The 22222-nt window shown below is 43.2% G+C and overlaps 1 protein-coding gene across 1 annotated transcript; it reads left to right on the forward strand.

The window, feature by feature from the left end:
• The first annotated feature begins 298 nt into the window (after positions 1–298).
• On the forward strand, positions 299–2987 carry LOC306994386 (protein NYNRIN-like). The gene is made up of 2 exons (XM_079604809.1): positions 299–2656; positions 2793–2987. The coding sequence occupies exon 1, from the start codon at positions 435–437 to the stop codon at positions 1926–1928; it is 1494 nt and encodes a 497-aa protein (XP_079460935.1). The 5' UTR covers positions 299–434; the 3' UTR covers positions 1929–2656; positions 2793–2987.
• Positions 2988–22222: the final 19235 nt, after the last annotated feature.

Genomic DNA, 22222 nt, shown 5'->3' on the forward strand with positions numbered 1-22222 from the left:
TACATGATCAGTGGGAAGAAACATCTCGAGCAAGAGCTGTGCAGCTAATTCAGTCTTACCCAGATTTAATACCTGCTGGTATTGACACCCTTCCTACGATCGCTGCGGATGAAATTCGTGAAATGCAAGAGGCTGATTCAGTAATTTCAAGAGTGACATTCTTTGTAAACTTGAAGCGTCAACCATCGAGGCGAGAGAAGGCCAACATGAGTTCCAGAACCCTATCTCTTCTCAGGCATTGGGACAAATTAAAACTCAAGGATGGAATAATGTACAGAGTCACACAAGATCCACACAGTAAACAGAAGCGGTATCAGCTGGTCTTACCTTCTAACCTCAAGGGGCAGGCTTTAAAGGGTGTACATGATCTTGCGGGTCATCAGGGCCAAGCCAGAACCATTCATCTAGCCCGCCAACGTTTCTTCTGGCCAGGAATGGGAAACGATGTGTGTGAATACATCAAGTGCTGTCAAAGATGCATCCTAGCCAAGGCTCCCGAACCATCTGCGCGGGCCCCTCTTGAAAGTATTAAGACCTCTATGCCCATGGAGCTGGTATGCCTGGACTTCTGGTCTGCGGAGGATGGGAAAAAACGCTCCGTGGATGTGCTCGTTGTGACGGACCATTTTACGAAGTTGGCTCATGCCTTCCCTTGCGCAAATCAGTCTGCAAAACAAGTCGCAAGGAAGCTGTGGGATCGCGTATTCTGTGTGTACGGATTCCCGAGCCGCATCCACACAGACCAAGGAGCCAACTTCGAGAGTGCCCTTATAAGAGAGTTGTTGAAACTATCAGGAGTTGCCAAATCTCACACCACTTCGTACCACCCCATGGGAAACGGAGGAGTAGAGAGGTTTAATCGGACCTTAGGGAGTATGCTCCGAACCCTGCCTCTGAAAGAAAAGCACAAATGGCCAGAGCAAATACAAACGCTGACTTTTGCCTACAACGCTACAGTCCATGAGACAACTGGGTATGCTCCATTTCAGCTTATGTTTGGTCGTGTCCCAAGGCTGCCAGTGGATGTCATGTTCAGACAGGTGCTACATGACCCCGTGGTTGTTGATCATGGTACTTACCTGAAATCGTTGATGTCATACCTCCATGAGGCGGCTGAGATTGCGCAGCGACATTCTGAAAAAGAGCAGAGGAAACAGGCAAAAGGTTACAACAAAAAAGTCAGAGGGACATGTCTCAATGTTGGGGACCGTGTGTTGGTGGCGAATAAAGGAGAAAGAGGCAAGAGGAAACTAGCGGATAAATGGGACCCTGTCGTGTACACTGTAATAGACAGGAACCTGCAGAAGCACATTTACAAGCTAGAAGATGGGAATGGAAATGTGAAGATTGTGCACCGGAACCTGCTTCTAGACATTAGTTTCCTACCTGTTGAATCGCCTGATGAGGAGGAAAGCATTCTGCTCTCTGCGGAAGATTCAGAGTGTGAGTCACGTAGCGACAGAAGTGAGTCCTGTGCGGATGACTTCGAACCAACAGATCTGGAGGAGAGAACCAGAAGATGGGTGAACGTAGACTCTGAAAGTCCTGTAGTTCCCGATTCTGATGATGAGGAAGCTGTGGGAACAGACCATTTCAGTTTGAAAGGAAAAGAGTCCAGTGACCAGTCACAAATTGAAGAGAGTGGTAGCAGAGATCTCCCTCAGAGTAGAGTTCAATCCAGCCCATCATCTCTTGATGTCAACATTGACTGTGACACAGACATACAAGCCCAAGTTCTTATTGACTCTCAAACTGACACTGATACCCAAGTTCCAGTCACTGACGTTCAGGGTGTTAGGACACGGGCAGGTAGAGTCGTTAAGAAAGTGAACAGATTAATTGAGTCAATGGTTCAGAAACCCTTTTATCTTCAAGGGGTAGGGAGTAATATGAAAAAGAGAACTGGGTCATTCCTTTCTTTGTTTTGAAGAGTATTCTAATGTGTTTTGATTTTGTAATGATGTGAAGACATTTTGATTTCAAATGTGAAACACAAGGGTCAGGTTATATTATGGTGTACAAGGCACCGTAGTGTTCCAAGATAATCTTAGATTTGATCACCCTGAGATTTTTCTTGACCTATTAGTGGGTAACTCACAAGTTGAACTAATGACTGTTTCATTGCAGACCTGTACCAGTTGTTATTTTATTTGGATCATTCAGTATGGATTTAAGTGAAATCCGGAAGGGGTGAATGTAACGAGTTATAATAAGTACAATACAAGTTTAATGTATTGTTGCTTTTTCACTAAAATCCTTATTATTTTATTACTGATTCATTTCTGTTTTTCTCTGAGCAATATATGTTGATTTTTGCTATTTATTCTCCAGAGACTTTTATTTTGATATTTTCTTCTGCCGCTGTTGTGGTGCCATTTTGAAGTGTGCGCGCGCCTCTCTTCAGTTTGCATTGCATGCGGTGGAGAGAGGTAAGCGTTTTTCAGAGCTCTTCAATCTATGAGCAAATTAAGTTTGTAAAGTATGTTAATTGAGTTGATATCCCTTTGTGAACAGTACAGAGACTGTGTATTGTGTTTTATTGCATGTTATATGTGTGAGTGGATCAATAATGTGAAGATATATTGTGTGGGCCGTATGATATGCATTAACAGGGCTTTGAATCATTAATCAACTAAACTAGTGTTGTATCATATAGGTGATGTAATGATGAGATCTTCACAAGCAGTTTGTCATCTTTGTTGATGTTGATCCACAGGTATTTCACATCTTTCAATGTTATGTGTATTATTTTTGATTGTTAATGGAGTTTGCATTGCATGCGGTGGAGAGAGGTGATGTAATGATGAGATCTTCACAAGCAGTTTGTCATCTTTGTTGATGTTGATCCACAGATGGTGATAAGTCCATGTTGGGCGTGAGCGACTGTTAATAAACATCCCTGGTCTGGTGAACCGCAGTAACAGTGTCCTGGTCCTTCTATTACACAACGCAGAGACAGTAACGTAACAGCGGTCAGTTGCAGACCGGTTACACTTATTCATTAGATACTAGTACTTATTCATTAGATACTAGTACTTATTTAATAGATACTAGTGCCTATTTATTAGATACTAGTATTTATTCCAAATGTTACTAGTAAGATTTTAAATTTTACTAGTAAGATTTTCAATTGAACTCTACCGTGGCCGTTCTGACTAGTCATAACATAAGACTAGTAAAAAAGCAGTTGTGACTAGTAAAATAAGAATAGTTACTAGTAACAATTACAAAAGATACTAGTGTCTAATAAATAGTTACTAGTATCTATTGAATAAGTACTAGTATCTAATGAATAAGTACTAGTATCTAATTAATAGATACTAGTATCTAAATAATAAGCACTAGTATCTAAAGCATAAGTACTAGTATCTAATGAATAAGTACTAGTATCTATTTAATAGCTACTAGTATCTATTTAATAGGTACTAGTATCTATTAAAAGGTACTAGTATCTAAAAAATAAGTACTAGTACCCTAATGAATAAGTACTAGTATCTAATATATATGTACTAGTCACAATTGGAATAGATACTAGTCAGAACTGAATAGTTGATATCTAAATTACAGATCCCATAGAAGTCAATGGCAAAAACATTTTTTTTTTACTAGTAACAAAAAAATAGTGACTAGTCACTATTTAAATAAGTACTAGTATCTAATGAATAAGTACTAGTATCTATTGAATAAGTACTAGTATCTAATGAATTAGTACTAGTATCTAATGAATAAGTACTAGTATCTAATGAATAAGTACTAGTATCTATTGAATAAGTACTAGTACCTAAAGAATAAGCACTAGTACCTAAATAATAGGCACTAGTACCTAAAGAATAAGCACTAGTATCTAATGAATAGGCACTAGTACCTAAAGAATAAGCACTAGTATCTAATGAATAAGTACTAGTACTTAATGGAATAGATACTAGTATCTAAAAAATAAGTACTAGTAGCATGAAAATAGATACTAGTAGGCTTAAATGATTAAATGTTAAAACGGCTTGCCATAGCTAGCTCATGGACAGCTCATACTCACGCTCTCCGTCTCTGCGAGATTTGGAAGGGAATTATTCAGATTTCTTTTGGCACAGCTACTAGAAGACTGAAAACTGTCAGACAGGTTGTACACGTCACATCTACGCAAGCTCAGTTTGAGCCTCAGCCATCAGGAAGTGAGTGCTTCTAATTGACTTGACTTTTCTCTGTTGAAACCTATGGGGTCGCTGTGTCCATTTTATATACTGTCTATGATTTTACCTCACACAGACATGCACTGAAAATTTCAAAAACTTTTAGCCTTTTATGTTCATACCGGAGTCAATGATGGAGAGACTCAAGAAGTGAAAACATGTAGAATGCAACAGGACATTTCTGAATGGATGAATTTAGGTAGCTTATGTGAGTTATCTTCTAGTCATTGATTAGCATATTCTGTCTTGATAATATATAAATCATGTTCCGGGGACGGGGTTTATATAAATTCTAGGGTTGGTGATGTCTCTAACCCGACAGGAATGTTGTGTAGTCCCAACCAGCCGTTTGTTGTAGTCTTTAAAAAGCAATTTCTTTAAAAGCAAATATCTCCCTTTGCTTTGAACTTTGAGCGTTGTAACTTTGCAGATGTTTTTTATGCTCAAACAGCAACATTACACACTAACTAAAGTTAGAAATCATAATCAACCCACCCCTTTAAAGATGACTAACGCATGCTCACTCTAGTGTGCTATTTACATTTTAGTGGGAGACTTGATTGCTTTGTCACGTGAGCAGTGACATTACGCAGGTTAATGATGATAAATAGCTGCTCAGGCCAATAACAGGAATCGAAGGAGAGAAAAAGAGCAAAATATTAAGGCACACCCACAGGGATGTAACAATCAAAAATCACAACATCGCCATGTCTGTCACTTTCTCGACAAAAAGTACCCAGATGAGCTACTACTTCCAATGAGATTCTGAAGTGTGCATATGGACACTTTTGACTATCCCATGAGGCCACAGGAGAGAATTTGTGAGGGGCAGGGAAGCGACGTAGTTGACGTTGCAGGTCACTAATGACAGCATGGTGGATATGTCCAGATTACTTCCATGCTACACACACTCATACTATAATAGAACACACTTTTTTAGCAGTCGTGACGTAATGACTTCATCCAAATAAGTACTAAACAAGAGTGTGCGGTTTCAGATGCAGCGAAAGTGTATTTTTTGATCGTGTTAAGTGAGAACAGTCTGGAATGGCGATCAGTTACATTTCTCATTTTTAATACTGATTCAGAAGGAATATGAATGATTGCCTGATAAAGCAGTAATCGGGGAGCAGGAGATAAAGCATCAAATCCCAGGTCAGGTGATTAAGCTGTCCACTATAGCTCAATAATCAATGTCAGCATTATCAGGAGGGTGTTTCTTATTTCATTAATTGTCCATTCTCATCTGCCTTCACTCCTACTTAAGTAAAGAACGCAAGGTGATATGTAAGCATTAAGCAATGGATGCAATACATGGGCAATATATAAAGTGTGACATTCTTGCTCATGTTCATGTCACTTGCACTGTATGAAATCTGCATAATGTTGTTTAATCTAGAAATTCAACATTACAGTGCACTTTATTTTAATGGTCACCTTTAGACCTTTTGTTGAGTAATGTTGCATTTACATGTCAAATAACTCAGAGTATTAGAGTTTCAGTAAGACAACTACCCTAACCTCTCAAACATCATTAATAATTTTTTTTGTAATTTTGTTACAAAAAGTACAAAATAGTAATTTAATGTTGACTGGTGTATATATGTGTGTGTACAAATTATGTGCTCCTGTAATGTCACTCTAAATCCACTTGGGGTCAGCAGAACCAAATGAAAAAAGAATATTATTAATGAGCAGTGTAAACAATTTCAATGTCTATAATACAATTTTCATCTGGATCTTGTAAAGTATATATATATATATATATATATATATATATAAAGATAAAGATATATAGCTTTTTACATCACAAATTTAAGTCTCAGTCTTGAAGTTACTTGTTTTAATTTTGTTGGGCGTGGAGATGCACATACTTTCTGGGTAAGGGTGTCTCAGATAAAACTAATTATGCTTTATATTTAATTATGTTTTTTAATTATGAATTCACTTTTGAAAGATAGCAAACCATAAAGAGTTAATGAATGCATAGATACTCTTAGAGATTTTTAAGGAGTCAAGTTCTCAAAAAGTATAATTCTGGTGCACATTCTTCACCAGTAACTAGATGGGGCTGTTAATAACTGTAGTTAAATTATGAATCAAGACTGGGACAGAATAGAGTGAAATATGGTCTGACTGAGAGAGAAAAGTTTCCTTCAACTCATCAACAGTTCTCTCCCTCTCTGTCTCGCTGTTTCTTTATTCATCAGTCCCTCTCTCTCTCTAACCCTTCTGTCAAACAGAAACAGACTGTGCATAATTTAATTCGACCATTCTTTTTTGTTCCAATCTTTTCCCCTGTAGCACTGGCATTAATGAGGAGCTCAGGTGTCAGGGGAAAAGATGTGTGTCAGACATCGGGAGATACCATGTGGAGACACAGGAGGGGGGCTCAGAGAAGTGTGGATGAGGTGAGAAGTGCAGATAATTTTGTATTAAACACAGATTTTTTATTTTTAAAGGTTTTCAACATCAGACGCAATCAAACATAAGGACAGAACAAATTACCTGTGTGCACCCACATACACACACTACCACACATGCACCTTTTCCCATTTAACAGGTGTTTGTTGCATATCCTGAGCACATGTGGCCGTGGGGGGTGTCATTAGAGCCACTCGTTGCAATGGTGGGTGGCCAGGGCATGTGTGGAGATCCGGATGCCTGTAAATGTTACAGAAGAAAGTCCTACTGTGCACAGAACTCATTTCCTGTTAACATCCAGCTCTCTCAAGTTCTGCATTATTGATAAAGGCCACACGTATGCTTGCAAACACGCATACAAACACACACACACACACACACACACACACGCACGCACACACATATTTATGCAAACGATACCAAACTCTCTTGACAAGTAATTCATAGAATAAATCAACAACGACTCTGATGAACTGCCAGATCTGGAAACTTCTTAATATTTTAGAACCAAAAAAATGGTTCTGGTAAACAGGCTAAAACTGATTGTCAAGCTGAGTCACTTATTTTGAATGTGGACTTGTTCAGTTTACGAAATTCAACATCATGAAGTTGTTATGGCAATCAATCATCTTATAGGCTTAAAGGTACACATGGCAAAATGGACAATAGTCATCAGCATGCGCTGGATGGTGAGTCGAACAGTTGCTTGATACAGCAGCAGAGATCAAAATCTTCCTTCACAGTGCGAGTGAATAAGGCAGTCAAGTTTACACTGTTACAGAATAATTTACTCACCCTCCTGTCTTTTCAAATCCATATGACTTTCTTTTCGTCTGATGAGATCAAAAGGAAGTTTTAGGAAAAATGTCCAAGCTGCTCTTTTCCAAACATTGATATTGGATTGTTACCATTTTCTTGTGCATTTATGGATATGAATTCACGGCAGAACATAATTGTAAACAGAACACATCTTTTGACAAATAAAAACATTTTAACAGAAATACGTTGAGGGGCTGCTGTTCACACAGAACATGAACATGTTTGAACGTTGTGTTCACTTCTTGCATCTTTTGCAGCGTAGTGTATGTGAAGTGTATGTAATAGTGAACATGTGAACCCCTAGTAAAGATGTTCTGATCCACCTCTGATTCTGTCGAGTAATACTTCATGGTGACAGCGGTAAAAAAACTATAGTATCACTGGTGTTCGTGACCAGTGAAGCGAGGAAATTATGCCGCGAGCCCAATCTGTTTAACGTTATATGGCTGTGTGGCTGTGTAAAATGTGCACCCTATTGGAAAAAAAAAGAAGCAATCTTGTTGTTGTATTGGTTATCTGAGGTGTTTACACACTTGTGTTAAACAGGGGGGCTGTTGTGATACGTAATACATGTGTACGTAATACGCTGTGTGCATGGGCCGGAAGTGTATGTGATATTGAACATGTGAACCCTTAGTAAAGATGTTCTGATCCACCTCTGATTCTGTCGAGTAGGCTACTACTTCAGCACTCAGTCAAATGTGGTAGTTCACTATTATTCAGGTTCATAATTAATAAGAGTAATACACAATGTATAATTAATTCTAAAGTAAAGATCATGATAACCTACTAGTAATTAAGTATTATAAAATCCTTCAGAAGGAATTTTCTAATTATTTGGAACAGTATTCTAATGTGAAAACCATGATAACTTATGACTGAAGTCTTCCTTATTGGTAAATAGTGGTTAGTAAATTGAATGTTAATGTTGCGTTACTCATTTCTTCTTGTGTCGTTATTCATTAAGTGTTACTTAAGTGTCAAAAATTATTTAAGCCGATACCCATTCAAATCACCAACTGCCGCTTTAAGGGGCCATTGCATTGAGGAGGACATGTCTCAATTTCTTTCTAGTGAGGAAAAAATAATCCATATTGATTTGATACTACCTTATCTGTTTAGAAAAAGCGGCGAGTCTGTTGTAGCCTATGGAGCTTTTAGACATTCTGAGCTGTGAGGAAAAGGAAAACAGCAGGGTGGGAGAATCGTGTTGGAAATGTCTATGGAATTCACACCTCGACTGCCCAGACATACTGTTATTTCCCAGAGTGGTGCTAGGGGCTAACACCCGTCTCAACAGCCAGAGATGTGACACACACACACAGGACAGAAAGGAGTTTAGGAAACAGGCCCATCCATTTTCTCAGTTCTCTTACGAGAGATACTCTCGTACTGCGTTGTCGTAGCAACGCATTGGGGAAATTCCTTTTCCACGAGAATACTGAAGCAAAAAATTATCCTTAATTTTGTATCAATGTAAAACGCATTGCCACAGCATACAGACCTAGGCGAGACAGCTCGCGCGCCTATTGGCTGCTGTGCGGCAAATGCTTAAAGTGTGTATGTCAGGTTAAATTTTTTATTTTGATTAACACAAAATAGTGAGGGGAAATACACGTTTGACAAGTTGATGTATTGTTTTGTATGTTTTTCGATTCCTAATGGCAGAATATAAGATGAAAAAGTTCGTTATTTTCAGTCCTCCCTTAAAACTGCTCCTCATTCCAAACGAATCGTTTGACGTCATATGAGGGAGACGTCTCCCCAGCTCGCTGAGCTGTGTTGATAATTGCACGAGTGATAGAGCGAGAGAATTAGTGATTAGGACATTTATTTAGTTATTTAGTTAGTTATTTAAGTTAGGTCGTTAGTATACGCAGGCGTATTTTTACGATGGTGAATTACTGCGTTTGTGCTGGGTACAAAAACACCGTTAAAAGTCCACTGTGTTCCGTGCCTGGGTCAACTTTGTTCGGACCAAACGCGCTGACTTCAGTGCTGCTTCGGTATCCAAGACTTCGGTCATTTGCAGCGCCCATTTCACTGAGAAGGACTACGCGGTTGGAGATCTCATGAGTTATAAAATGGGATTTAAAACCCGAGTGAGACTGGTAGCTGATGCGGTGCCTACGGTGTATGCTACTGTAGTAAAGCAGTCGATCGCGCCCGCGCCCCTCTCTCTCTCTCCCTCCCTCTCCCTCTCCCTCTCTCTCCCTCTCCCTCTCTCTCTCTCTCACACACACACACACACACACACACACACACACACACCAACCAACCAACATATTCCAGCATTGCAATATTGACATCGATCGCAGCCTGTTCATTATAGCCACGGAGCTTCAGACAGAGCTAAGGCGGAGCTACAGATTAGGTGTCCCTAAATAACCCGCGTATCTAACAGTAGTTCCGCATTAATTAATTTGCATTAATATTCTCCGTGTATATTCATGCACTGAACCGTGACACCCGTACCGTTTCGGTTCAATACGAATACATACCGTTATGCCTATACTTACCAGACACCTGACCAACTCTCCACTGGTTCTTCTTCACACCAGATATTTATGTTTCTTCGATATGAATTATTTACATTTCTGTTTGGCTCCTCATCTGTGTCCCGTCTGGGAGGCTCAAAATTGTATGGCTGTGGGCCATCGTATAGGTTTGAGGGGGATTTTGCATCTCCTCAGACTCAAAACTCTCCATACTTGAATAGAACTTTGTTGGCACGTCTCCCTCATATGACGTCACAGCTCAGCTGCGTTTTAAAAATATGATCTTGACAGAAATGGCTATAAAGCTTATTGTAGGGCAGTTACAGTAATAATTTTAATGATAATTACATTTTCACTCAGACATCTAAACCTTATTTAATATATCTAAAAAAATTTTTTTAACCTGACATTCACACTTTAAGCCAATCGAGCGAGCCCTTGAGTGACGTCACACCCAATGAGGTCGAAACGCCGAAACGGGCGTGGCTTAGGGCTATATATTTCGCTCACAGGCTTATGAACTCTGATTTTTATTCCTTCAGCGAGGACACCTCATCGCTGATCCGAGTGAAGAAGCTGCGCCGTCGAGAGAGCACCTCAGCGGGAGAAGTCACGACAAGCCGCTGGCACCGCCGCCTTCGTCGCCCTCCAGCTGCGCGTTCCGGCGCCCATATATCCTTTCACTGTGTTGAGTGTGTGTGAGTTCGCCGGCGCGACTCACACATTTTTTTTCTGTATCTAAAAGAGCAGCGTCTTTTTCAAGATACCTGTTTGCGGTTCGTGCAAACGGACCACGCTCAGCGACGGGGACCGCCACGTGATTTGCGCTTCCTGCCTGGGCGAGGAACACGCGGCTATCGCTCTTGCGGATGGCGGCTGCCATCACTGCGAACTACTGCCTCTGGCGACTCTGCGGACTCGCCTGGCGTCGTTCCAGGAGCCCGTGTTCTCCGCTGTCGTGCCGCGCCATAAAAAGCGCCGTGCGCAGCGGAACCCCGAACCTCCGTCAAGCCGCCAAAGTTCGCCGGCGCGCCCGCGAACTGTTTCTCCGGCTTCCTCAGCTTTGATACCCGACGGACAGCGACCGCAGATTGCCGCCGCTTCCGTCGACGACATCGAGGACATCGACGCCATGCCGAGGGACGAGGACTCGTGCTCGGTTTTGGCTGGATGGCTACTTTCTGCCTGGGGAGAAGTCGACGCCAGGACGCCCGCCCCCTTCCTTCCTGAGCTTCATGAGGAGGTCGCGAGAGCTTGGACTTCCCCGTATTCTACGAGGACAAGGTCATCTGTTTCCCTAGCGTTCTCCGAGGTCGACGACGCTAAAAACAGAGGCTACCTTTCCCTACCGCCGGTCGAAGAGCCTATCGCGGCCCACTTATGCCCACCCTCCGCTGGACGGCGGGCTAAGATGGCGCTGCCCTCTAAGCCTTGCCGCACGACGTCATCCCTGCTCCGTCGCGCTTATGCCGCCAACGGACAGGCCGCGTCAGCGCTGCACTCCATGGCGACGCTGCAGATCTTCCAGGCCGATCTCCTCCGCAAGCTGGACGAGAACGGACCCGATGCGATTTGCGTGGCGGATCTGAGAAGCGCCACAGACCTGGCTCTTTGCGCTTCGAAGTCTGCGGCCCAAGCCATCGGACGCAGTATGGCGGCGATCACCGTGTCTGAGAGGCACCTCTGGCTAACGCTCTCAGACATGCCAGAAGCAGAACGGACCGCGTTCCTCGACGCCCCGCTCTCCCCTGCTGGCCTCTTCGGGACATCGGTGAAGGACTTCACCGACAGGTATGCGGAGGTGCAGAAGGCGACCCAGGCAATTGTGCCGAAGCGCTCCAGCTCTGCAGCAGGCCGTGCGAAACCGCCCGCTCAGAGCTCACAGCCAAGACCGCTGCCCAGCTCCTCATCTCAGCGCCCCCAGGCACAGAGCTCGAGACCACGCTCTCGCTCTTCCGGTCGCCGCCCCGCGCCGCGTGGCCCGCGACAGAAGGTAGCGTTGAAGCCAGAGCCCCCGAAGCCATCCTAGCACTGCTAGGGAAGCGTCGGTGTTCAAGTCCTGTGCGGCCGGACCCTCACCGAAGCTCACCGCTCGTGCAATCCCAAGCGAAGTGACTGTGCCAGCGTTCATTGCAGCCAACAGGCGTGTCTCACTGGCCGCTTGCCTGCACACAACAGCCGTTTTCACGGCTACCCAGATAAATCCATTAAAGAGTGCATTTTCTGGTGTCCCGGCCACAGCCGATAGTGTTTTTTGTGTAGTAAATCTGCCCGCTGTAATGTGCACATCCCTACACACAAACACGGCCCCACACACAGGGCCCGCGCACATAAAATCGACCCAGTTCGATTGTGCGTTAAAAGTAGCACATGTGCCCACTACCCAGTGCCCACTAATGCTACCTCCTGCTCATCGCACGGTTTCTGTAAAAACGAAACCTGCGTGCAGGCGCTCCGCTCCGGCGAGCGATGCTATAAAGGTGGTAAACGTGCCCGGTCCCCAGTGCCCGCGTTCCCACACAAGCATCACGGTTCCTACGGAGCCCGTCCAGCCCTCTCTCTCCCACCTAAATGCCGTCGAGGGGTCGAGCTCGGACATTCTGCCCGCTTTCATAAGCGCGGCCCCGGCCTCAGATGTTGCAAGCGAGACATTTCTGTCGCAGCTCACGAAAGCCGCTATATCGCGAGTCGATCAGAGCGCGCTTTTCACTCAGCCCCTAGCTACACGTGCAGATGCATGGGAAAAGCTTCCCGGGGTTTCAAATTGGGTGATAAACATCATAAAAGAAGGCTATTCGCTACAGTTTCGCAGACGCCCTCGCCGCCACTCGGCGCGCGTCGAGACTTCGGTAGATTCGAATGTAGCACACCTACTTCGAGCCGAAATTCAGAAACTACTGAGAAAAGGGGCTATCGAACCTTTATCTCAGGCTCAGAGCGAAGGGGGGCTTTACAGCAGATACTTCCTGGTACCCAAGAAAGACGGGGGTCTCAGACCCATACTAGATCTGAGGCAACTGAACAGAGCGCTTGTGAAACGCCAGTTCAGAATGCTAACGACCAGAAAAATCCTCGCGCATGTTCGCAAAGGAGACTGGTTTGTGTCAGTAGATCTAAAGGTCTAAAATAGTAGACGTAAAATATTTTCAAATACAGATTGCATCACGTCACAGGCGATTTTTGAGATTCGCCTTCGAGGGCCAGGCATACCAGTACAAAGTCCTGCCGTTCGGCTTGTCTCTAGCACCTCGTACATTTACGAAGTGCATGGACGCAGCACTCGCTCCCCTCAAAATGCAGGGTGTTCGAGTGCTGAACTATTCGGACGATTGGCTCATTCTAGCCCAATCTCATTCAGAGATAGTGACGCACAGAGCCCTGCTGCTGAGTCACCTCGAGAATCTCGGTCTCACAGTAAACTGGGAAAAGAGTTCGCTATCCCCCAGTCAGAATATTTATTTTCTGGGACTGGAACTGAACTCGCTGTCGATGACAGCGCAGCTGTCACAACAGCGCGCGCTGCGCATCCAGCGCACAGTCAGCTCATTCCGCTGCGGCGCTGTTCTCCCTCTAAAGAGCTTTCAGAAAATGCTAGGTCTGATGGCCTCAGCATCTGCAGTACTGCAGCTGGGCCTGCTGCGCATGCGCCCGCTGCAGATATGGCTCAAAGGGAGGGTGCCCTGCAAAGCATGGGCCACCGGTCGGCTTCGCCTCAAGGTCAATCAAGCTTGCGTTGCAGCTTTGAAACCGTGGAAGTCAAAAGACTGGTACCTGTCAGGTGTAAGCCTGGGGACTTCCTCGAGTCTGAGGGTGGTGTCTACGGACGCATCCAACGCAGGATGGGGAGTGCTGCTCGAGGGCAGACCGCTGTTTGGCCTTTGGTCAGAGCGAGAGAAGCTCTTCCACATAAACTGCCTCGAGATGTTAGCAGTGTGCAAAGCGCTCACTCGCTTTCGTCCCCTGATTATGGGCTGCCATGTACTGATACGTTCTGACAGCATGTCAGTGGTGTCATACATAAATCGCCAGGGCGGCCTCAGGTCCCTGTTGTTATACAGGCTGACCAAACGCCTTCTGATATGGGCGCGCTGCAACCTCCTTTCACTAAGGGTGGCGCACGTGCCGGGGCACCTGAATGTTGGACCAGACGTACTGTCCAGGAACCGCGTTCCGGCAGGAGAATGGTCGTTGCACCCACACACAGTACAACTGTTGTGGAAGAAATTCGGCAGAGCGGAAGTAGACCTCTTTGCGTCTCCAGAAAACGCTCACTGTCTAGAATTTTTCTCAAAAAGCAAGGACGCGCTGGCTCATCAGTGGCTGCGCCGCCCGCTGTATGCTTTTCCCCCTGTCTCCCTCCTGACCCAAGTGGTGGAGAGGATCAGGGAGGAAGGATGCTCAGTGCTGCTGATAGCACCGCTGTGGTTGAATCAACCCTGGTTCCCAGTTGTGATGCAGTTAGCCAGCACCGCCCCGTGGCCAGTGCCTCTGAGGAGAGATCTTCTCTCTCAAGCAAATGGTTCGATTTGGCATCCTCACCCGGAGCTATGTTAAAGGGAGGGTTAAACACGATCACACAAGCTAGAGCTCCGTCTACGCGACGGCTATATGAGTCTAAATGGTCAGTTTTTTCTGGCTGGTGCACGTCTCGTGGCGTGTCACCCCCAGACTGCGGAGTAACAGAGGTTCTGTCCTTCTTACAAGAGATGTTGGATAGCGGCTTTCTCTGAAACCGGCCAGTCCATAGGAAGGAACGATTTAGTCATTCGGTTCCTTAAAGGAGCTAGGAGACTTAATCCACCCAGACCTCCCACAGTTCCCATTTGGGACCTTTCCACGGTGCTGGACGCCATGAAGGGTCCTCCTTTCAAGCCTCTTCAGGAGATTGATATGAAACACTTGTCGCTCAAGACGGTGTTTCTCCTGGCTCTCGCTTCAGTGAAGCGCGTTATGCATGGAATTTGGGCTTAACGACTCCAGAGTCGTGCTCAAACCTAAGCATGGTTATGTTCCAAAATCCCTAAACACACCGTTTAGGGCACAGGTTATTTCCCTGTCTGCCCTTCCGGTCACCGGGGATAGTATGGACGAAAATTTCATCTGCCCAGTGAGGGCGTTGAGAGCTTACGTGTCGCGCTTGTCTACTTTCAGACAAACTGAGCAGCTTTTCGTTTCATTCAGTGGGCGTCTCAAGGGACTGGCCACTTCGAAACAGAGCCTATCCAGATGGATAGTGGACGCTATAGCTCTAGCGCACGCATCCAAAGGCATTCAGTGCCCTTTGGGTGTTAGAGCGCACTCCACGAGAAGCATGGCTTCTTCGTGGGCTTGGTCGAGTGGGATTGCCTTACAGGATATCTGTATGGCGGCAGGCTGGGCCTCACCGTCTACATTTATCAGGTTTTATAACCTCGAGGTACCCGCCTTACAGGCTAAGATATTGTCGGTTTAAATAACCGTATTTGTCAGACTGGCTTTTCAGTCGTCTATTATGGCATCATTATGCTGAACTGCTAAGCGCAGTTAATTATGCTATACTGCTAAGCGCAGTTAATTCTGTATTGATCTGCTAAGCGCAGTCAACTCTATACTGATCTGCTGACGCAGTCACTTTTGTGGGAGATGGTGGTTAGAACCCACCTCTTTCAGGATTCTCTGTGAGTCCTACAGGTGATTATGTACTATATAAACCCCAGCTCAGTGCTCTGGGTCTATGGTGTCGGATCACTGCACACACGGCGTCTTACAGGGTGTTCCCCAATGCGTTGCTACGACAACGCAGTACGAGAGTATCTCTCGTAAGAGAACGTACTCTGTTACTAACGTAACCTCGGTTCTCTCTAGAGAGAGGAACGAGTACTGCGTTTCTTGCCGTGTATGCACTCTGGTTGTTTCGCTTTAAAAATCAGAGTTCATAAGCCTGTGAGCGAAATATATAGCCCTAAGCCACGCCCGTTTCGGCGGGACGTGACGCAGGAGAGCGCGAAGCGCCCTCATTGGGTGTGACGTCACTCAAGGGCTCGCTCGATTGGCTTAAGCATTTGCCTCACAGCAGCCAATACTCGCGCGAGCTGTCTCGCCTAGGTCTGTATGCTGTGGCAATGCGTTTTACATTGATACAAAATTAAGGATAATTTTTGCTTCAGTATTCTCGTGGAAAAGGAATTTCCCCAATGCGTTGCTACGACAACGCAGTACTCGTTCCTCTCTCTAGAGAGAACCGAGGTTACGTTAGTAACCGAGAACGTTTTTGTCACAAGGGATGTCTTCTCACATTTGCCTTTGTCACACTGTTCAGAAAATGTTAAGTGTGCACGCCTGTGTGTACGTGTGTGCTGTTTTATATCAAAATGGGCCAGGTGAATCCCTTTTCCCCAGAACATGCTAGTGCCTGTCTTCCCAGACTAATTAAATCGATGATGGAGTATTTCACAAGGCCTAACTTGTTTACTTCCCGACATTTATAGCAGAAGTGCATTACTTCTAATTCAATACAAGTACTGAAGTGTGCAGCAAAGCCATTATTTGTTTATGTGTCTGTATATGTTGCAGTGACAAAATTATATGTATCTGTATTTTGACATAAATAGATGTGGGTGGGTCTTAAACTATAAGTGTCAAATGAAATGCGAAAAGCCCAAAGAAGTCTGTGAAAAGTCCATCTTTAGACTCTATTCCATTTATAACTTCCATACAGCAAGTAAGTATTGCTAATCGTACATAAAACTTAATTTATAAAATGATTTATTCTTATTTATTACAACCTCTTAAAATATAGGCTATCAACAGCACATCAGAATGTGCTTTTTTCCCTCTGTGTTCAGAAAGAACAAATCTCCCCCTGGTTAAATTGGTTTTAATCCCTGTGAGACACAGGAGCCTGTTATCAATAACATTTCTGAGACACTACAATAAACAGGGCAAATCCAATCTTTTAATAAGCGTTGAGCTTTTGAATAAGTTGCTCGATTTGAAAGTGACTTCACTGTGAGCTGTGCGTCATACAGTACATTGCTACACAATTCAAATTTAGGGTAAGACTTTAGTTTAGCTTTCAACTCTCACTGTATATTACTTTGATATTGTTTACTGATTATCAGTACTTGTATAGCACATATTAATGCCTTCTTCTGTATGACTAGATATTCTACATCCCTCAATTCCAACCCAATACTTAATAATACCTGAGTATTATTTGAGTTATGAGTTATTATGAGTTTATTGAAGAAAATGTCATAGTTAATAGTTAGTTAGTAGTGAGATTTGGACCCTAATCTAAAGTGTGACCAAAATAGGTATGAACCTTTTGAGCCTGTGGTATTGCGCTAATGTGACCGACTATCATGGCAATCCAATTTGAATTTGATATCACACGGTGCACATTTTCTTTCATTAAGTTAATTATGTAGTCATATTGGCTTCACAGACTCACCTCTCGCTGTAATTTCAGATATGAAAATTAAATATAAAGTAATAGTTGGATCTAATAGCCCTGTGGGCAGTGCTCCTCAGTCGCCTTGCTCCACGAATGAAGCGGGCGATCAAAGGGTGTTTCCCCACGGAAACCCTGATAATCAGATCGCGCCGAAAGGGCGGCCACAGATACCCTGAGAGTAGCAGGACATGTGTCTGCTGGCAGCTTTTCCTGCAGAAACTCCAGCATTGAAAAGATCTGGCAGTGGACGGGGTCTGCATGATGTATAGTAAACCACCTTTCAAAGACGCGCCACTTAAGGACGTACATTCTAGTAGTGGAGGGAGCCAAGCCCTCAGAATGGTCTCTATTACATCCGCTGAAAGTCCAGCATCTCTTGGCCGGTCCCACTCAGGGGCCAGACATGAAGATTCCATAACTCAGGCCGTGAATGGAATATAGTCCCCTGCGCCTGAGACAGGAGATCTCTTCTATTCGGTATCGCCCACGGCAAGCCATCAAGGGGAGATATTATTTCTGAGAACCAGACTCTGGTCGGCCAACGAGGCGCTGTCAGCAACAGGCATGACCCTTGTTGATGAAACTTCTCCAGTAATCCCGGGAGCAGAGCGATTGGTGGAAACGAGTATAGACGCTTCCTGGGCCATGCATGGGCCATGGCGTCCAGACCCAGGGTGGCTGGAGGAGTCAGCGAGAAGTACAGGGGGCATTGCACTTTTTCTTGTACAGCTATGAAATCCACCATTACTTCGTAAAATCTGGAGTCGCAACGGAACCAGAACTGCATCTATGCATTTTGTGTATGTACATACACAAAATGCAAGGCTGTAGGCCTTATGGAAGAACCCGATGTTGGTAAGCTTCGCCCCAGAAGGCAAACCTCAGGAAGTTCCTGTGTTGTGGCAGAATTTCTATATGAAAATATGTGTCCTTGAAGTTGATCGTGACTGTAGCAATGGTAGATGTTGTGGGTAGAAGGAGGCGGGAACCGGCGAACATTCAAAGACTTTAATAAACGTAAAATAAACAAATACAAAACGTAAGTAAAGGCAGCAGTCCCTCACGGACGACTGCTGCCACATAAAACAGAAACAAAACATCAAATAAAATCCAGGCCTGGCCCCGCTCGTCCTTCATCGTCGTCGTTCACCTTTTTAGGCTTCCTGTCCTCCGTGAGAAATACGAGTGTGTCGTGCAAGTGTCGCTCATTATCAATCATGCCACCGGCCTCGCGTCGTTTTCCCACGGACGGCTCGACGCTCCTGGATGGCTCCTCCAGTTGAGGGCAGCCGGCAGCGAGTACCCCATCCTGGCTGACGGCAACAGGCTCTGGCCCACGGCGAACGGGAGCGACTCCTCCACTCCCTCTCAGACGGCAGCCACCCCTCCTCAACCACAGGCTTATGAACTCTGTTTAATCGCTCCAGCACCATCGCCTCGGGCAACCATTGGCGGTCTCCACTCTTTTGCTGCCCGACTTCCTCAGCACCGCGATCCCCCTCAGCAGCGAGGGCTCTCCGACAGCGTGTTCCTCCTTCCTCCCAGGTTTCAGCACCAGTATAGCAAGGTTAGATGTTATGAGTAGGAGGAGGCGGGAACCGGCGAACATTCAAAGACTTTACTTTCGTTTTGTTTTTGTTTATTTTACGTTTATTAAAGGCAGCAGTCCCTCACGAACAACTGCTCGCCACAGTGACAAACCAATATTTGTATTGAATTCGAAACACAATCTTTTTGACTCGGAAAACGGAACTTTGAGAAAACTAAATATTCTTCATGCTTTAAAATACCTTGAATTTAACTACGCTTGAATTAGTATACGCGATTCTATGAATATGCAAATTAGCCCCGTCTTACAAGGTAGTTTGTGACGTCAGAAACAACAGCGATTTCAAACCGTGTTTTTGAGACTGTCTTTGGTTCACTGCAGTTAAGGAGAAAATACTCAGCAATGGTGTTGACTGAAGAATTTGCTCATGGTTTGTCTTAAAGCATATTAAAAACACCACATAGACATATGATCAACATTAAAAGCTTGATTTTCACCACAGGGGGACAAAGCATTTATTAAATACAAATATTTAATAATCAATTGAATGCATCCTTGATGAATAGAAGTATTAATTTCTCTCTCTTTTTTAGTCTTACCACAAATGTTTGAATTGTGTCATTGTTTCCACAAAAATGTTAAGCAACAAAAACTGTTTTCAACCTTGATAATAATAATAATAAATGTTTCTTGAGCAGCAAATCAGCATATTAGAATGATTTCTGAATGATCAAATGACACTGAAGACTGAAGTAATGATGCTGACAATTTAGCTTTATCATCACAGGAATACATTACATTTTTAAATGTATTAAAATAAAAAAAACTATCATTTTAAATGTTTATATTTGACAACAGTACTGTTTTTTTGTTTAGTTTTTTACTACTGTATTTTGATGAAATACATTCAGCCTTGGTGAGCAGAAGAGAATTTTTGCTTGCCAAAAAAAAGAAAAAAAAAAGAGGGTGTAACAGACACAGGAACTGTGTTTGTGTGTGTGAGAGAGAAATAAAAATAAAAAGACCAATAACATAAATTATCGTCTGGGTCTTATAGTGTGGAGACTCCACTCATTCATGAGCACAAACACACACACATGAGTTAATGCCCTTCTGCACATCTTGTATTCTCTGCTCATGGCTCTCGAGATCTGTGCGTGACCCTGTAGCCGTCTCTCCTGCCTGAGCCGCATAAAGGTCAGTGTGTCTGCTGAGGGAAGAAAGAAATATATAAATAAATCATACTGCACACACAGACATACATGCAATAAAGAAACCATCACCTATTTGAACCTTATACAAATAGCCACTTCCTTTCAATCTTAATGAAATATCTCATTATGGGAATAACAAGATCTCTGAATGTGTCCTGAAAGGAGGTTCACGAGACACTGATATGGGATCCGTTTTCATGGTGTGTGTGTTCTCTCTGTGTTGCACAAGCAAGGTGGTTCTGGGTCAGATTATTTGAGTATAGATTGTGTTTATGGTTTATGGTTCAGTTCAGTTAATGCAATTTCTCAGACCAATCTCAAGGGTGAGTCAGCGATGAGAAAAAACAAACAAGACAAAGGTCTTCTCTCATACACATACAAATACATTACAAATAGTGCTGTAGTGTTTTAATTGTGTGTGCTCATGCTTTAGTCTGATATGCTGTGTTGTGTTATTGGTTGTATACTGTATGTCTGTGTGTGCGCGCTCGTCTGTTGACTTAATAAATGTGATTTGCTGTGGGAGTCTGGGGTCGCTCCAGTAATGAGACTCAGTCTTGCGAGCTCATGCACTCATGTCTCTCGTCCTCCCCACAACCCCCTCCAGCCTCTCTCTCTCTCTCTCTCTCTCTTTCTCTCTCTCTGTCTCTCTCTACACTTCAATTTTCCTTTACAACCATCTGTATTTTTACATGTCAAATCTTATCTAGTATATACTGTATATAAATTACCACATTTTATCTTATATGCCCTGTCATGTGAGAGTGATTTTCCTATTTTATTATTATTATTATTATTTTTCCTATTAATAATGATTAACTGTTGATGTTATTAGGGGTACTTGGTAAGGCAAAAACTCAAATCATGCGATTTGTTGAGGAGAGTCATGCTATTATTGCTGTTATGATCAGACTAAACAAGCATGTAAGGAAAGACCCAAGACATATCAGGGATCAGAATATCATAAAGACTTAGAGGTGTTTTTTTTTAAAACTTGAACAACCATCTAGCAACCACCCAGAACACAATAGCAACCACACAACACAAGAATTGTTTAATGGGATAATTCACCACGCAAAAAAAACATGACATAATTTCCTTATTATGTTCAAAATCTGTTCGTCTTTCTTTATTCTGGACTGAAGATATTTTGAAGAATGTTGGTTACCAAATAGCTTTGACTTGGCCATTGACTTCCATAGTAAAATCCCACTGAGATATCTTCTTTTACCTACCACAGAAGAAATCAGTCAAACAGTTTTGGAATAAAATGAGGGTAAATGTTAATCATTAAATTAGTAAATTATGACAGAAAGACTATCCCTTTAAGGTAAATTTATTCACTCTTGTTAGATTGTGCCGACATCCTGCTGACTACCCTGCGTTTTTTAGATTGAATCTCCATCTCAGGATCCTGTCTCTTTTCTCTTTTCCTGTCAGAAAATATCAGTTTTGTCTGGTATCCAAAACCAGCAGAGTTCAGCCCCTCATCTCATTCCAAACCTGTAAGACTGGTGTGGAAATCTTTTTAATGAAATCTGAGCGCTTTCTGTCCCTCCATTGACAGCATACGCAAGTACTACTTTCAAGCCCCAGAAATATTGTAACAAAATGGGCAACAAAGTGTAATTTTGTAACAACATAATAGTTTTTTCTTTCTTTCTGTTTCTTTCTGTTTATTATTTTTAGTCCGCATTTGTACAGTCTTTGGAGGATTTAGGATATATTTAAAATTGATATAAATTAATTTTATTTTTTATTAATTTTTTTAAATATGTTTATACAAAGACAGCTTTTTACTTCTTTATAAAAGTCCCACATTTCTAACTTTCATTCAAGGGGTTAACATGGATAATTTGACATTAGTGTAAGATTTTTGCCCATCTTTTGCAAAATGCAGTTTTAAAAGTAAAAAAGTGCAAAGAAAACTGAAGGATATCTTTTCACAAGTTTTTTCAGTTGGATTCATATCTAAATATTATGAAATCAAATTTTTTTACAATAAAATTGACTTTTTGATTAGCATTTTTTTTACTGAAAAGAAAAATCAGTTTTTCAATAATGTTACATTATGATTAGAATCACGCCTGAACAAG

The sequence above is a fragment of the Phoxinus phoxinus genome (genome assembly GCF_949152265.1).
Source record: "Phoxinus phoxinus genome assembly, chromosome: 2".
In the NCBI taxonomy this organism is placed as follows: Eukaryota; Metazoa; Chordata; class Actinopteri; order Cypriniformes; family Leuciscidae; genus Phoxinus; species Phoxinus phoxinus.

Bases quoted from the DNA above. Each gene is read 5' to 3' on its own strand.
- LOC306994386 (XM_079604809.1), top strand. From the start codon at position 435: ATGGGAAACGATGTGTGTGAATACATCAAGTGCTGTCAAAGATGCATC.